Source organism: Seriola aureovittata, chromosome 13, assembly GCF_021018895.1.
Source record: "Seriola aureovittata isolate HTS-2021-v1 ecotype China chromosome 13, ASM2101889v1, whole genome shotgun sequence".
NCBI classification, from domain to species: domain Eukaryota; kingdom Metazoa; phylum Chordata; class Actinopteri; order Carangiformes; family Carangidae; genus Seriola; species Seriola aureovittata.
In genome coordinates, this window is record NC_079376.1 from 17,118,294 (window position 1) to 17,137,115 (window position 18,822).

At 43.1% G+C, this 18,822-nt stretch overlaps 1 protein-coding gene across 1 annotated transcript in view; it reads right to left on the reverse strand.

Annotated features, from left to right (window-relative positions):
* The window catches only part of LOC130179805 (AT-rich interactive domain-containing protein 1B-like), a 174,365-nt gene that overhangs the window by 41,618 nt on the left and 113,925 nt on the right, over positions 1-18,822 (reverse strand). Inside the window, exons 5-7 of the mRNA XM_056392867.1 lie at positions 16,004-16,304; positions 3,226-3,312; positions 80-259 (exon numbers count right to left, since the gene is read on the reverse strand). Coding sequence (XP_056248842.1) covers positions 80-259; positions 3,226-3,312; positions 16,004-16,304 — 568 coding nt within the window. The remainder of the gene's footprint in view (positions 1-79; positions 260-3,225; positions 3,313-16,003; positions 16,305-18,822) is intronic.

The following is an 18,822-nucleotide window of genomic DNA, read 5'->3' on the forward strand; positions in this document are numbered from 1 at the left end:
ATTCCTTTATGTGTAATTCTGCCACTGAAAACAAGTTTTAATTTGTACTAAATGCCCATTTAGGCACACAGGCTCCAACCTTGGTGTCCATACTGAGATCCTTGAGGTCCATAAGGGCCTGTGGGGCCGCTCTGGGAGTAAGGACCCATCCCTGGATACAATGGGCCCCCAGGTGAAGGGTGTGGGGACATGGAGGGTCCGGACTGAGGAGAAGCAAACTGGGAGCTGGCCTGGTTCCTCTGCATGTTAGACATGAACCCTGAAAAACACAAATAAACACAATAAGCAATGTCAACACTTTGCTTATAAAACACAAAAAAAAACCCAGAGGGTGCTTCAGCCATGATTGTACCTGCTCAGTGAAATCAAATGTTGACTGAGGGACTGAGTGTGGGTAGATGGGATCATTCTCTGGCTCAATAAATGGATAAATGGAGGATATCCATTCAATTTCCTCTTGTAAAAAGACCCTTCCTTTTGAAAACTCTAATCTTTTATCTTGGCACTGGCTCCTGTTACTCATAAATACACATCGGTAAGTAACATAGCATCCACACAGCAAACAAAATGGACAGGCTGACATTTAAAGTAAACCCTGAGCACAAATAAACACACACAGAGAGAAGATGTAATGAACTTTATCACTTGCAAAAGCACAGGTCAAGTGTATACCTGGCCTGAAAGATGTATGTTGCCGCAAAAGCTGGGTCTACGTGTATGTGCCAAAGAATTGGTATGCTCGAGTTGAAAAAAAAAAAAAAAGACTCTCTACTCTCCACAGAATAAACCAGTGATTTGACCATGGCTACTATGTTATTCTAAGCCGTTCTGTCAATAGATGTGTCAAAGCCTCTCAGGCCCAAACTCGCCTCCACCATTCAAATTGACATTTGGAGCGATCCTCGCCTGGGCTTCGCTCTTTCAAACCGCCCCGTTCGTTTTTAAAACCCACAGAAAGGTCTCCCAATCCACCACGAATGGGGAAAGGTCGCTGGACGGCCATTGAGGGAAAAAGAAAGAGTGTGTGGGTGTGGATGTGTGTCTGTGTGTGTGTGTTGGGGGGATTCAGTATAGCAGATTAGGTGTAAATGGATTGGGTCTGCTCGAGTGTAAACTTTGATAGCTATCCACTTTATTGACTGAGCGTGCACAGACTGACTCTTTAGTGAGTTTGGTGTTCAGGGAAACGACGGGGTTGGAAAGTGCAAGTTCACACTTGTATAATTCCTTGTTTTTGCTAAGAGAGCAAGAGAAAATGGGAAGGGAGAGGAAGGAGATAGAAGTTTAAAAATGCTATGTGGGTATACATGCATGTACATATTTGCGCTTCTGAGTGGTGGGGGGGGTAGATAACAGAGAAGGAGAGCAATAAAAGCTGTATGTGAGTGTGTGTTTGTGAGTGGGAAAGAGACAGAGGCCAAGACAGAAAGAAAGGCAGAGAGAGAAGTGTGTGTGGGAGGGAAAGACAGTGCAACGGAGGGAAAGAGCGATTGGGGCCTGAAAGTGCTTAGGCTGCGAGTGCTGGGTTTAAGGAGCGAGGACATTATTGTAATGTTTTGCTTCCATTAGGGTAAGGGGATTCTGGGAGAGGAGGAGAAAAAAAATACAGTGTGTAATACCGCACTTTAAATTGCCTGGAAAATGAATGGGGAGAGGAACATTTTGCAGACAGTGCTAAAAAAGCAAATAACACATTCAAGGATTTCTCTCTCTGCTTCGTTCCCTCTCCCTCTTTACACACACATGCACATGAACCTTTCTCTCTTTCAAGCAAAGTGAATGAAGCTCTCAGCCGGACAACAACAACAACAACAACAACAGGCAGCCGGCGAAGCACACGAGAGAAAGTGGGGGGGGGGGCAAAAAAGGGACATTCAGCGGATTTATGGAAATGAAGAGTGGAGAGAGGCTCTTAGGGAGGCAGGCACTTGAGCAAAGTGGGACGTGTGTGTTCGGGAGGGGGTGGGGGTGGGTGGGGGTTTAATCCTAGATAGAAAAAAAAGGCGAAAACAACAGCCAGTCCTGTTAACCAGCACTGTGTTTTCCTGGACTGGGCTGGGGAGGGCTCGAGGTTTACAGGCATTAGAGAGCAGCATTAAATCTCCAGCTTGATTTCATCATGTTGGGAAATAACCTTTTACAGCGCCTCACTTTCTCTCTCTCTTTGTCTTCATCCATCCACTCCCTCTGTCTCTCTCTGACTTAACTGCTCTTTGGTGGGTGATAGAGAGGGAGCATCACAGTCATTCCATTAAGGTTACATCCTAGTCTTTCAGCTTGTTTGCAAAGTTGTGTGGATGCTGATTTTTTTTTTTGTTTTTAAACGAGCGATTCTGCCGCTTTTAGAGATAGTCGAGAAGTGGCCATAATTACTGGAAACATTCGCGTTTGGCTGGCACATGTGGCTTGTGGGTTAGCATTCATGTTTTAAGCCTTTGACAACAAGTTGTGGTCAAAACTGAAGTGGTGTTATCAAAAGAACACACATTCTGACTTGAACAAAATCCAGGATAAGTTGAGTGAATATTTACTGTAACATTTTTACAAAACGGTGATTTTCCCATGACCTACAAAGCATAACGCTAAGACCTTGTGTATGTGTATGTGTGTGCGTGTGTGTGGACCTGCTCAGCCTTAACTACAGCGACTATTATTTGATCCTGTGTGTATTTAAAAAGTTTCAAACACATAGTAGTGTTGTCAAGAGTGAAGAGCATTATGGAAATTGTAAAGAGGGCGGTATACTTGCTGAAGGAATTCATTATGGAACAGTATGGTTTTACAGACAGAAAATGTTGCATTAAGCCAGTCTAGTCCAATTGTTTACATGTCTGTGCTAAGGCCTCATGCTTGAAGTCAGAAAATCTTTAGTGGTGCTATTCTCTGAGCTTTGCTAACATACCATTTCTGTTTTCCCTTTGCTAACGTCTCTAATCTTCATGCACTCCTCACTACAGAAACAAAGCTTTTTCCATTTTTGATTGGTTTGATTTTGTAAGTACGCAGTATATCTTTATTATTTATGTGATATACAGACAGAGGCTACAGCATACACACTGGGTCTCCTAAGGCTTCTAGCAAATAAGTTCACTAAAAATAAAAATAATGCCATGAGCACACATGTATTTACACACATGGCATTCCACTATTACAACCTTCACTATTCTCCCACCAGACAAGGCCAAATATAAAATGTAAGCCAGTGGCTCACACACATACACATACCTCTCTCCTGAGCCATAGGTGAGCGGGTGATTGGTGGGTGGGATCCATCTGGTCCGTTGCCAGAGTTCTGTGGGGCCATGGTGGAACCTGCACAACGACATGAAGTCAGGACTTGAAGATTCAGACAAACATGTGGCACTGACTCATTTTAGGGCTACAATGGTACAATCCTGTCTCTCTAACAAAAGCTGTCACATTAAAAGAAAAAATGTTTTGCATGAATTGAATTCCATTATTTGCATGAAAGCGACCAATACGAAATGGATTTATATTTGCTTCCTATCTGCCTTGCTCGAAAATTGAATGAAATTGCAGAAACTGTTGTAACAATAAAGCCCTGAAAGACCACTTTTGTCTTTCTCTGCATTTTATTTCAATTGCACAAAAGTTACCTGGTTCAAAAAGTTCCCTGTCATTTGATTGACAAAAGAAAAACAATGAGGAATTATCAGTATTAAGCTGTAGTGTTGCTTAGACAGAGGCTGCCCTGGCTTTGTTTAGAGTGTCAAGAATTTAACGTTTACAGACAACACCAAGAACAATCACTATACATGAAGTTGTTTGTGATTCACTATTAGCTAAATGACAAATGCACTTCCAGAGGACATATCAAGTCATTGGACCCTGTGCTACTTCCTTGTGTAAGCATTAAAGTCAGAGCGATCCCCTATGGAAAACCACAGCCATTTGAGGATCATTGATTAGGTGGTTGTGCAGGTCTTTGGGCAGCGCCTGTTCCATTGAAATCCAATAGTGAGTTGAGGGTCTGATTAGGACAATGGCAGACGGAGACTATGGTGGATTGATTTGGCCCAGAGGAAGGAGAGAGATGGCAAATTAACCTTTTATCTTTGGATTCAAAACTGAGACAATGTCGAGAGGGAAAGACAAGGGGAAATCTGGTTTGTTAATTTAAACTATACCGATTGTACATTTCTGTGGATGAGATGGGTAATACAGTGCTTAAATATTATGTATTTGACATGCAACATGAACAAACATGCGAGAAATGTTGAAGTTATTCAACTGTTCATGTTCAGTGATTGTCAGTATATATTTTTTACAATTACAGTATATGATTTGCTTTTCTATAGAAATAGGAATATGTGCCGATACTAATCACGGACCGAGGATGAAGTACAGCTGGAGTGCTGTAGTAACACAATTTTGTTGCTACAGTGTCCTTAAAACTCACAGTGAATATATATTTGCTGTAATAGAGGAACACTTCACATTAGTCAATCATGCAGTAGAAAGTGCTGTTAGGAGAAGTGTGTATGCATATGTGTGTCTGTGATGCGTCTGTCCATGATAGCAGTAATACATGACTGGGGGTGGCACACTCTCCACATAAACAAACCCAATTAAGTCAACATAATTGCTTTGCATAAAACTGCATAAACAACATTTCCATCCACCCGGCCGCCTACACACACACACACACACACACACACACACACACACACACACACACACACACACACACACACACACACACACACACACACACACACACACAGGCGTAAAAGTAATTGCACAAACAAGTGTAAATAAACACACTCAAGCACACAAGGAAACACACGTAATACCACAAAGGCACATAGGATATGTGCTCAAATATTCACATACACACAAACACACAGACACACACACACATACACACAGACCCCCTGCCTCACACATGAATAGATCCAGCAGCATTGCTTCAAAGAGAGAATATTCGATTAGTTAGTCCATCACCATGTGGCGGGAGGGAAGGGGAAACGTCAGTTTATGAACGTTGAAGCAACTCTGAGATAACACACAGAAATCCTGGCGACGTATTTCTACGTGTGTATGTACCAGTAATGGAAGACGTACGACTTTACTTAAGTAAAAGTAGCAATACCACAATGAAAAAATATCCAATTTCAAGTCCTCATTTAAAAATTTTTCTTAAGTAAAAATACACAATTGCTAGCAGGACAGTGTGCCCATTCCAGAACGGTTATTATGATATACATTATGTAACTGGCTTATTATCATAAGCCCTTTAACATACCAGCTTGAGGAGAGGAAATTTTAAATTTTCGTACGTTGTGTTGGGACTTTAATTTAATTTTTATCTGAATAAGTAACTAAATAACTAGTTACTATGGATGTCCAATAAACATGGTGGAGGAAAAAGTTGCATAAAACAGTAATACTACTGTTAAATATAAGTTCCACAAACTTATGCTGAAATACAGTATTTGAGCCACTTTCCACCACTGGTAAGTGTGTATGTACGTTTGTGTGCAGTCGTATGTAGGAAAATGCTGCCCCTGATGATGTACACTCTCATGAATGTGCTTGTTTCTGCTAAAGTGTGTATATTAACACTACATTGTGATGTTTGTGTAGTATGTGTGTAAGAGTAAGTAGTGTGTAAGTGTGACAGGAGAAGCCTAAAGCGTCTCGGAGAGGGTCATGGCCACTTGTTGCTGCAGGGACAGATTTAGCTGCTGCGCGGTTTTAGATGGGTGGATGGGTAGTGGGGATGAAGCGTGCTAGCAGGAGTTTACTGAACCCTTAAACTATGAAAGCCAACCCTACAGTAAAGGCTAGTCTTTGTGTGTGTGTGTGTGTGTTTGTGTATGTGTGTGTGCAAGGATGCATGCCAGGCACCAGCTATGCTGTCAGACTGTGTTTGTTTGGATGGCAGAGTGGTGGTGACAGCAGCTTGTACTGTATGTGTGTGTGTGTGTTTGTGTTTGTGTGTGTGTGTGTGTGTGTGTGTGTGTGTGTGTGTGCGTGTGTCACTATGAAGGTATAAATAGGGAACTGTGCCCTCCATGCTCCACTACTCTTTCCACATAGCCATGTAAATTGTCACCAGAGATGAGCTTAATGCAAAGACATATGAGTGTGTGTATATGTGTGTTTGTGTGTGTGGAGAGAGAGAAAGAGACAGAGAGAAAACAAAGACAAAGAGGGAAAAGAAAGAAAAACAAGAAACTGAGAACCTTGTTGTGAAAGAATTGAAAAACAGATGAGAGAGAAGAAGTAGTAGAGTTGACAAGGCCTCGCCCCCCCATGAATGAGTCAAGCTTGGAGCACATCGTAATTATTTCACAACCAATTACTTTTCCAAACAAAGCCTCTTCTCACCTCTCCTCTGTCCTTCCTCCCTTGCTTTCTCTTCTATTCTCCTTTCCTTTCCTCTCCTCTCCTCTCCTATTTTTTCCTTTCCTCACTTCTCCTCACTATCATTTTTAACAAGGTACCATTAAATAATTACGTCAAAATAAAACAAACAGGCTCCACAGTGAGTCCTGGCACGTTTAATCCGTACCATTAATAATTCATACGCTGAATCTTTGACGTGCAGCTCTTCCCCGCATGCTGCTGAGAGAGAGAGAGAGAGAGATAGAGAGAGAGGGGAGAGACCTAAATGTCAGCAGGAGCTGACTGTATATCTTTGCCTGTCCACGGAAAAAAAAGCTAGCTACAAATGAAAATGTAAAACAAATAAATAGTATGGAAATGCCTTCACCAACCAGGCCATCTTCCTTTTACTGGTGTGTCTTGTGTCCAAGATTGTCTGGCAGTAACTTTGGAGGATATGTAACTTTTTGTGTACATGTGTGTGTATTTTTGCAGTACATGTGCGTTTTTTTGTAGTGTAACATGGGCTTTGTTTAAATGATGATGATGAGATGACTGTGATCATGCTTGTATCTTTTTGACAGTAATGATGCTTTTAAATTTTAACTATGTATGTTTTCACGAGTATGTGCTTGGTCGTTGTAATGCTAGTGTTCCCATAGGTGTTCTACAGCACAATTAGCACATGTGGCAATCTTTATCCACTGTCTGCAATTTACACCTCCACGAGAGCCCAGCTGAACACACACATATAAACATACACAAATACAAACTAATGAAAATCATTGCAAAAAAAAAAAAAAAAAAGAAGCTGTTACTCACATCCAAAATAGTTTCAGAGCATCTGAGAGGCAAAGTACTTTTATTTTGAAATAATTTGGTGATTTTTGTTTCTGTATTCAAATAATTTGGTGATTTTTGGGTTTCAATTACAATTCATTCATCAGAGAGATATGAGCGCACCTGTACAAATGTTTGTCCTGAACAGTGATCTATCAAAGAGCATTAGGCTTTAAAGAGCAACAGATCTGATGTTTTGATCATGCGGACAGGGTTTTAGAAGGACGAGACATGCTGCATGAAGTCATGAAGAACAAACAGGGAGGTATCTAGAACGAGGATGCTCTTTGGAATGTTGCTGAGGAGTCAAATAACTGTAATTTCCTCTTTATAAAAAGGCACTTAGTGAGCACATCCATTTTCTACTCTCTCCTCATGATACAAGGCAGCAAGGGCCAAAAGTAATGGCAGTTCATTGCTTTTTTGGAGATAATGCTCCTTGCTAAAAACCCAATACACATTTTAAATTTCTCTTCCACAAGGACTGTTGAGACAACCCTGAGTCTCCTTTGAAGAGAGGGAGTGTGGTCTTTGAAGCTTTTTTTCATCAGGGTTTCAAACGCAAATGCCGGGGAAGTTCAAAGCCGAGGGAGAGTACTTGTGGCCATATTTCTGTTTTGTTTCAGGGCCCTGGTAATATTAAGCTTAGAAGCTACTGTGTGTGTGTGTGTGTGTGTGTAATGTCAGTGAAGAAAAGTCAACCAGACAGTCAGTGAAAAGACTTTTATTAATTGCTGATGAAAGGAAGGTGTGGGTGTGCATTAGCAGACGTGCGCACTTGCTTGCAAGTTTGTGCAGATTTACTGTCGGTATACACAAAGATGGAGTGATGCCTCTGCTTAGCTCCACTGCACACACACATTCACACTCCCTCACTGTTTCTCACAAACACAGACCCCCTGGAGCAGCGGGGGCCATTTTTTGCTAAAGTGAGGTAACAGCGGTGAGCACTAATAGACTGGTGTAGAATAGAGAGAAAGGGCTGCTTCAGCACCATCTCTTAATACAACCCTTAGGCTGTAAATGCACACACACACCTGCACCACCCAACAAATACACACACACACAGACACACACACACACACACACACACAGACACACACTCACACACACCAAGGTAATATCCCCTACTTGCCGCGTCTTTAGGGGAAAGAGGCAGATAAACAGCAGGCTCCAATAATGGTGGTTTAGATCTCTATGGGTGCGAGTCAATGCCTCTCCAAGCCGGGGGCTAATGCCAGTTAACTCTCCCTATAGGGGACGAGCGCAGGCCTGCAGTGGCTCGCAAAACAAGCGCTCTCCCAAGATCCTCATTACTTCCAACGCTGAGTAGCAACTGTAAGTAAAGCAAAACTGCAGCTTAAGCTAAAAAAACAGCGAGCAGGATGCGGGGGAGAGAGAGCGATGGAGTGAGAGAAAGCAAGAAAATAGGTGTTGGGGAGAGAAAATAATTGCGCACTGTGCTCCAGTTAGGGCTTTCCATTCGGACGGAGTTAGAATGGGATTTCTCTAAACGGCTAACACAGCAAGCGGGCGCCGTCTTTTTCTTTTTCTTTTTTTTCCCCCTGTTTTGGCCGACGGTGTGCTTTGTGAATATAATGCCTGTGGGGAGGGCATTTTGCTGTTTCACTTCGAACACGAGCAGCCATCAGGAGGAGAAGAGACAGAGGCATGTGGGAGGTGGGGAAAGAGTTGTGGTGGTGGTGGGGTTGATGTGTGGATGGGGATGAAGACGGAAAAAAAAAAAAGGACAAAAGTGGAGAAAGAGAGCTGGGGGAAAGATGTGGAGAAATAAGAGGGAGGAACAGAGGAAGAAATGTGGATGGAAAATTCAGCCTTGTTCCTCGGTGGGAGGCCTGTACCACAGCGACGCTCTGAGCGAAGAAAGCAGCAGAGACAAACAGAGATGGGGAGGAAAGGGTGGGGACGAGGGAACGTGAGACACGAGAGGGAACATAAGAGAAAGCGAGCACGATAAAAAATAATGAGAGAAAGAGAGAGGGACAGGGACAGCCAGAGGCAGTGTTCCCACCACACAGCCTCTTAGGGAGTGGTGCGACTAGAAAACTTGCCCGGCTCCTCACACTCTACACTGCAAAACACACTCGCATAAAAACTCAACTCCCCCACCCTCTTCCGCTGCTTTCTTGTAATAACTTTCACCACTAACAGAGGAAAAATATAAGTTTTGGACGAGCAACCCTGCAGCGTCTATTCTGGTCTGATATTTTGAAGCTTGTAAATTTGTTTTTCTCTCTCGTTGGGGAAATCGTTTAATGGCATTGTTTAAAAAAAAATTGCCACCTTTTTGCATATAAGCCTGATCTGAGGTCATCACTCCTGTTCCTTCCAGGCGTCTATGCTTGACCTTTGACCTCAGTGTGGAAAAAGAGCACAAGTTTTTTTTCTGTGGTTCTAATTACCATAATTAGAGACAGAAATATATGTATTTTTTAATGAAAAACTGAGTGCAAACCACAGGCAAGTCTGGGGGACAATGTAAAGGACAAGAGTGGATATAAAGCGGGTTGGAGGAGATTCATGGGGAAGGATCCTTGAGCTAACAAACTGGACAGGCCTGGCTTTCTCTCCCTCTCTGTCTCAAACCCTCCATCTATTCTTCCTTCCCCTCTCCCTCCTCCACTCGCCCTGACCTCTCTGTCCTTTTCTAGGCCCTGGAAGCACTTGAAGCGAAGCGCAGATAAACAGCTTAAACTCTCCCGAGCGCTCGCCCGCGAGCTCCAATCACCTCTTTAGAAGAAAATAAAAACTTGGAGGGGTGAGGAGAGATGGAAGAAAGAGGTGAGAGGACGCGGAACAGGGGGAGGGGGAGGAAGGAGGGAGGGCAGGCAGGCACTGTTAACTGGACCTCGGAGGACCTTGGTGGAGAGAGAAGAACAAGAGAGAGAAAAATAGAAGAGGGAGAGATGAGTATTTGTGATTTTGCACAGCAGACAGAGCAAGCTGGGCCATGGAGGAGTGTGGATGTGCTCTGTGTCAATTAGTAGCTGCACAATGTGGAAAAGTATTGCAGTTTGGCCTTCAAAGGCTGGCAGGCATGCAGACATAAATGTGTAAACACAGGCGCACACAGAGAGATAAAAATACCCAAACACGGACCAGACCTGAAGAAGGGCATAAATACAGACAGTTCCAATCTAGTTTCTTTACTATGTGTTAGGGCTTTCAGTCTAAACAAAGATCACCATGGTGACGTATTTTCTAAGTAGTTAAAATGGTCACTTTTTCTTTCAAACAAAGCAAAGCTTGATTGGGAAAAATCTGTTTTGAGAAACATGCTGTGCTATCCCCTTAGTGATATCAGCATTGCAACTAGCTACGAATGGGAAAACATTCAACCCCAGTTTCTCTGTACAATAACCCAGTATATACTGCAGTATGTGTACAGGCGGGTGACTAATGAAAAGAAAAACCTGAATAAATGAATAGAGAAACAAATGCAAATGATTCTATACAGGGCACTGAATGGCTAAGGCCTCCATAGTTACAAGATCTCAACCCAGTGAACATCTGTAGGTGATTGTGGAGCAACAGCCTGCTTCCCAGAGAACTTCCACTACTTTTAGATCTGAAAAGCGTCAGAAGAGCAGAATATTTTCTTGCAATATATTTTGTTGACACTGAAATCTGTTGTGGGATTTTCCCTCACATAGCAGCAGGCATCTCTGCACCTTATCAGCTCCATCCCATCAGCAACAGTGATCCGAGCTGATGACAACTGAGTTTCTGTTTGTGTGAAGTTTGATTTAGTATGTATCAGGTGCAGCCTGGTAATGGATATGCCTTTGACGCATTTTTGGGAAGAAGTGATAGCCATACTAAGGCTGACAGGAAGTGACGCCATACTGACAGGTTGTCAACCCGGAGACAACTTGTCAAACCAGCCCATGTACACACTCGAAACGCGCACAGCAAACACTATGTTATCTACATCTAGAAATATCCGGGAAATGCAGGGTTTTGGAAAGTCAAACAAACACATGCAAATCAGCCCATCTGATGGATTTTGTGGCTGCTGCAGTTGGGACGACACTAACTGGCTCAACTATTTCAGGACATTGTGCTCTGAACTTTGACTGGATGACTTTGCCTCTTGCTCCCACAGCTCACAGTCAGCGATGGAAGCTCGAAAGCCGGCACCTCCCATTCTGCCCCACATCCATTCAGATGAGACGAATGTCTGCTTGCCTCGTCCCTGATGTCTCATGGAAGGAGAAAAATATTCTGAGGACGCTCTGAATTGCTTCAGAGACACTGGGAGGAAGGAGGGGTGTGTGTATGTGTGTGCGTATGAGAGGCCGTTTTTGTGTATGTGCGTGTGCATACGAGGTGGAGGAAGAGGAGGGGGAGGTTGGCGGTTGAGCAATGTGATTTCTGCTCGACTGTCACAAATCTAGCGCAACAGGAAAATCAATTTGGCCCTGTGTGTGCCTTTTTGGCTCCGGGAGAGAATCCAAATAGCAAGGCGAGGCCCGGATAATGTTACAGTGTATTGGATTTGCTTCATGGAGAGACAGGGACAGAGTGAGCGAGAGCGAGAGCAAGAGAGAGAGAGAGAGAGAGAGAGAGAGGGGGGAGAAAGAAGAGGAGACAAGAGAATCACAGGCATGCTGTGGAGCTCCGACAAGATAGATTTGTGCAAGTGTATGGGTGTATGATAGGCTGGCAATCTGTCAGTCTCCCCCCGTCTGATTTTTTTTCACTCACTCACACACACACACACACACACACACACACACACACACACACACACACACACACACACATAAAAACACAAACACACACATATACATACATACACACACACACACACACACACACACACACACAAACAACACTGTTGCTCATCCATGCGAGCATGTATAGGTGATTTATATGTGTGACCATGTATGTGTAGTGTGAAATAAACTGTTTATAGGTATGTGTGCTGAAGTGCTGTTATGTGTGCTTTACCTGCCTTCTGTGTCATTTTTCTATGTGTGTGTGTGCGTGTGTGTTTGACAGCCAGGTGAAAGGATGACATGATGAAATTGCTCTCCTCTGACCGCTGTCAAGGGTAACGTGTATGCCGTGAGTGCTCAGCCGTGTGACATGTCGCATCACTCCACAGAGGGAGGCTGACCAGTGACAGAATAACACATAAGCACACACAGTTTTGTTTGTATTTAAACGAAAGATCCGCACTAGAATACTTTAAAGAGGATCTATTGCGCTTTTCTCTATTTTCTGTCATATACATAATGTGGGATGTCCATATTAAAAATGGCCAAAGTTTAACAGGCTACTCTGAACACTTTGCAACGGTTTGCAACATCTCTTCAGCTCTTCTTTTGCAAGGTGCTGATGTCAGCTCCCCGGCTCCTCCAGGCCGCGTGTAGAAGTGCCCTTGGGCAAGATACTGAACCCCACATTGCCCCTGATGGCTGTTCCATCGGTGGACGTGTTAGTGAATTGTTGGATGTGGGCAAGTATTGTAAAGCGCTTTGAGTGGTCAGTAAGACTAGAAAAAGCACTATATAAGTCCATTTACCTTTTACTTCAGTCTGCATTATAGCACATCCCACACATAAAACTATTAAAAGGGGAACATATAGAAAAAATGTTCTATACGGATTGTGATTGAAAGACTAAATCCACTGTTATGTCACACAACAAGCAGGTAATGGGCCTAATATTTACTGAACAGAGACGTCCTGCTCTAATCTTTGTTGGTTGCTGCAAATGCTCACTCTCATCTTACAGATGGGTTTGAAAAGTTGCCATTTCCAATTGATTTAGTTACTTTAGTTACTAATTTTTTTTTTTTTTTACAGTTGCTTTCAGAAGGTAAGAGGACAAGCACTTGGTGCTTCTGGACGTTGGCCAATCAGAAGAAAGTTGGCTTTTAAGCAGGTCTCTTAAGGAGGTCTGAGCTAATATTGCCTGTTTCATTCAGCGGCTCAACTGAGGGGTTGCATAACAAGCAGTATGAAATAAATTAGGTTTTTTTTTTTCAACTGTGAATCATGCAAAGCTACTCTAGTGGAGTCCCAGAATAAAAATACAGAGCAAGAAATGAGCATAACAGGTTCCCTTTAAGACTCATGCAGCTACAGTTTTTCTTTGTATTTTCCCGTATGTGGATACTTGCCCAAACTGACAATATGACATCACATTTACAGCACAGCTACAATGGAGTTTACAGAGAAAAAAAAACTACCTAAATCATTAATGCAAACAGCTGATTTTGATGTTGGTCATGGGGCAGAATCCATTATAGAAGAGACTGCTAATTCAAATTTCTCCACTGACAGGAGTCTTAATGGAGCAGAATGCAATGCAGCCGCAAGATATGGTGTGTTTTGACTTTTACTTGACTGGAGCTCAAACTACCGCAGATAAAAACAGTTTTAGTTTTTCCACACTAATTAATTAGCTTATTAATGTTTGTCTTATTTTGTTTATTTTGATGACACTGTTGTTCACAAAACTGCTTTAAATAATGAGGAATGTGTTTTTTTTTTTATGGCTACAGACTGAGACTACTGAAGATACAAATCTCAGAAAACAACACACACACACACACACACACATTACACATACACTGTGTTGCTTGTTAAGTCCCTTGCTCCCTCCTGTCCTCACTGACTTGTTCTGAACTATGACGACAACATTAACCAAAGTGTCCTAACTTGTGATGAAGCGTTAGAAAGCAGAGCATTAGTAATCAGATGTGTGCTAACCACATTAGTTCTCCTGTGTCTCTCATAGGCTGGCTGCTCCTTGATCTAATTCAAACTGATTGTAGTACAGCCGCTAAAACATGCCAGATGTTACTCACTGCTCCATGCTTTATCACCATTTATTTGGCATGGGGAATATTTTAAAATATTTTCTTATTAATCATGTCCCAGCGATCGGTTTCGCTTCCCATCTTTGCCGCCTCATTCCGGATTCTTGTCATGATTCTTGGCACGAGCGCCTGGAAACCCACTGTCCCAGTTTTTCATTAGCGTCAATCACTCTGGTAAGCGGCTGCGAGGAGAGGAAAGGGAGGAGGAGCTGGCGTCAGGTTCTCAACTCAAGACATTTTGCTCCGCCTCATCAGAGTGACTGACAGGTCTGAGATATGCTGATGCGCCGGTCAGTCACTCAGTTGGGCAGAGAGGTGGTGGGATGACGGGGAGGCCAGGAGGGAACGGCATCCACGCAGACACACACTCATTCACACGGCCTGTCACAGGGAAATCAAATCCACACTTGTTTATAAAGTGTTTATCTAAATGGTTATGTGGCCTCAGGAGACAAACAGGCACACCCTGCATTGTCTGATAATCCTGTTGGTGTCTTGTTTGGCCTGCCATATTTTAGATAAGGCTACAAATCAGATGGGAGGTCCTCCACCAAGAGCAAGTCTCAATTCATTAACACTCAGAGTGAAGAGGAAATATTGTCTGGACATAAATGTTGGAAATACTTGTGCAATCCACAGGTAGCAGGGAGATGGACTCTATTAAAATTCCACTGCAATATAGGGACATGTTCCTACAACACAGTGATCAAAGACTTAACAAATCCCCACAATGCAAAGACAAAAACCGTGTGAAGAAAATGAATGAGACACATTCCATGAAGTGCTCTGCACTAAGCTGTAATATTCGTCTGAATCAGGATTTCAAATGGACCAGAGATATGAAAGTCTAGACAAGCTGGATTGATATTATTTGGTCTTCTGCTGAGGCGTACACTCGGCTTCATCCTCTGTCCTAACTGGCAGAATGAAAATTGATCTGGATGGATTATATAGTGAGTTGGAGACGAGAAAAAAAAACAGATGCTGTTAGACCAAGAGGTTGCAACCAGCTATGGGTCATCCAGGCTGCTCTAAAAAGAGGTCAAACCCTGCTCAATTCACACTCAAGGAAAACCTCAGTGGATATGTTTACATGGAAAATATTATAATGGATAACCATGTTAAATTAAGACTGATTATGTAGAAAAAACAAGTTCACCCCTGTTTTTTCTTGTCTGATTTATTTGCCTGTTTGGTCATACAAAGGTGTAATGCGAAAGCTTTATCCTTGCAATACACTCTCAGTCTGCAAACACACAATACATTTAAATACTGGAATGCTGTTATTTGTGGAAACATGTATACCAATTCTGCGCCAGGGTCAGTTTTCTACATGACCTTTTTAAAATCCTCTTTAAATGCACATATTTAAAAACAAATGAAATCAGGCTCCGGTCTTTAAATAGCAAAATAAATGGAAAGGTCAAACAGAAATGTAGGTGTGATAACTGTGAAATGCTTTCAGCTGCAACAGGTTTACTAATGGCAATGCCTTAAAGATCCTCCAAGGACTATTATTATCAAACAGAAAATAAACACTGAAAAACATCTGGTGAGAAACTCTCGATGGCCACACCCCAATCAGTGATGTCAGCAGCTATTTTTCCATCAACTGTCAAAGGCAATACGCCTGGTGTGACATCACTGACTGGGGTATTTTTGTGATTGTTTTCTAATTTGGTTTCAAACAGCAGCCTCTTGTTTGGTGGCACAAAGCAATTTCCCCTTAAGCTGTAAAGCAATTTTGCAAATTTCCCAGGGAATCTAACTTGGCGGTACACGATGTAAAATGCAGTGCAGTGTCTGGTTCCAGCAGCAAATCTTGTCAGTGATAGTCTTGTTTGTTTGCGGTGATTAAACTAATAAAGTTATGCTACAAGTTGCACCTTTCATCAAGATAAAATGAGATTATCGAGATTCATGTGCACATACTTTTAGTGGCTCTAATGGCCATCCTACCTGGTACGGCGGTGTTGGCAGAGGGTCCGCTGGCAGGAGAGATGGGTCCAGAGCCAGATCGGGACTGCTGGGACTGAGTGGAGCCTGCAGGCGAGCCAACAGGGGAGGGAGAGGGGCCGCTCCGCTGGCTGGGGAGATGTGGGGAGGCGTGTGGGGAGAAGGGGGACTGTCCCTGGTTACTGGCGCCTCCCTGCTCCCCCTGGCTACTACTGCTGCTGCTGGAGGAGCCACCGGCACTGACGGCTGAGCCCAGACCAACATCCGTCCCTGTGGGGAGGTCATCAATCGAGCCGGACAGATCCTGGAACAGAAGAAAGGACTTACAGTGAGTATTTATAAAGCTCACCCAAGCATTTTATGAGAGGTGACATGCAGCAGGTGGCAAATTTAAACTCAAGCAAGCACAAAATTTCCCCAGTTTCTTATTATGTCATAATGAAATAGTACCATTGCAACTATTTCAGCATGGTTGAATATGATTATATGGTTAAAAGACCAGATTGTATTATCTATAAAAGAAAAAAAGGAAAACGCAAACATATTTCCATTGTTTTCATAAGGCACTACAGGTTAAAAGGTTAAAAGTTTACATGTGCATGAGCAGTGTTTGCCTTTTCTGTGACCTGCTGAGGTAGTGACAGCGGTTAATATGGCAGGGGAGCAAAAACATTAACCACAGAAGAAGCCACCACTGTACACTGCGGTGCAGTGGTAAAAATGAATTGTAATGGGCTTTCATTCAGACCAAGGGTAAGTTCATATTACAGTTTTCGTTCCCGGTGGTGAGCAGAGGATTGTGTATTTGTGTGTGTGTGAGAGAGAGAGTGTGTTTAGTAGGTACTCCCCCTCCTGAATTGATTCCAGGGATTCCCCACCAATACTGCTGACAGAATTCTCACTGCACAAAAATGGGAGTGAGAAGAGAAAGAGAGATGAAAGAGAGACAGTTGTAGAAGTAAGGAGAATCCAATGTGATGGCTGCCCCTTAACTACACATCACACACATTCAGAGACACACACACACACACACACACACAACACACACACACACACACACACACACACACACACACACACACACACAAGCGGCTGTGCCCCAGCTGTAGCTGAGTATGGGGGAAGTCACCTGTAAGTGACCCCCCCGGTTTCCTGGCTGGTGCCCGCTTGGGGAGGAAGGGGAAGAGTTGCGGGTGTATGCCAGCTGATCCTACCTGCTATACCAGGCCTGTTGACCCTCCACTCCTGTCCCACCTGAGCCCTGTGCAACCATTGCTGTTACCGCAGACAGAAATGTGTCTATATGTCACTTAGAGTTTATGTTTATGTCTCAAAATGAACCCAGCAACACCTACACAAATATAAAGGGAATACTGTCACATATTGCAAAAAAACACCTTTTGCATGCTTATTGTAATGTTTTTGTTATGTGATTTTACCTCCTTAATAAGGTCCAGTAACAAATACAGAATAATGCACTCATCACAAGTATGTGACATCAGTCTTTTCTTCTGAAGTCTGGAGGTCAGTGTAATATGGTAATAAGCTACTGGACAACTGCACAAGAGTCAGACTGTAACAGCTACAGTGAAAACAGTGTCACCCTAAGTTAAGGTGCCACCAAATCACGAGAAAAAATCTTATTTTTCCAGACTCCAGTGTAGCCTGTAGATTGAAAAACACAGAGTCTGAATCATATAAAAATAGTCTAATTTAAAATGTTGAATGTTGACAAAAAGATTCAAACTATATACTAAAATCAGCGTTACAAATATCTGTCAAAAAGCCATTTGTTTTGGATTTATGTAGCTCTGTCAAATAGTCAATTTTATGTAAACAGCAGGCAAACACATTACACTGTACTCATTATCCTAGCACCATGTTATTTCATATAAAAAGTGAGACAGGCCTCCCCCATCATCTTTCCATCCATGGATGCCTTAGCCTGTGGAACAGACAACCAAGTCAGTGTGGCAGTCTGTCCATGGCTGCTTGTTTTGGTTAATGCGATCTCGGCGCTGACACACAAAGCCTTTGTTTTCCATCATGCCGCTGTGAGTGCCCACCCGCTCTGCCAGCCTGCCAGTCTGTCACCTGGCATTATCTACCCTCGCACGACTGAGCACATGGGGCACTCGCTTTCCTCTCTCTCTCTCCCTCACCCATGGTACCACTCCCTGTCTCAGCCAATCAAGTCACCCAGTATTCTGAACAGACTGATGTAACGCCCTGCCTCCACCAATAGGGCTGAATGATATTTTCAACCGACCGGCGGCCCCGGGTGAATGCCATTTGACATGGAGGGGTTACCAAGAGAGCCGCTGTAACCATGGCAAAGGCTTTTCCAAAACACAGAGAGCTAGCCGGATGTACCGCTAGGTTGTTAACCCACAGGCTAATTGTGTGAATGGATGGGAATAATTGCATTTCACCTAATTGGGTGCTGTTGCCAGCTTTTCCAGTGGCAGTTTAGGGGTGGGAAAATGCGTACCAGTAATTCGTTTAGAGGCAGTTAGGCTCATTTGGATTATACACACACTTGAGCACAGCTGTGTGGCCTAAGACCAAAAAAGTAGCAGCAGCATATAACATGAAAAGGTGGGAAAGCTTAACACCAGTAGGCTATAAAAATGTCAATTGTAAATACCCAATAAACCCGCAGTTATTACTTATGGTTGCAGAAACGCTACCATAAAAAAGTCATTTCACAATGCACCTGCAATATAATGCATTTATCAACACATACACCCTAACTCCATGTCTACACTTAATCCTTGTCAAGGGCCATGGAGCATTTTGTTACCTGGCTAACTGTGTGCTAC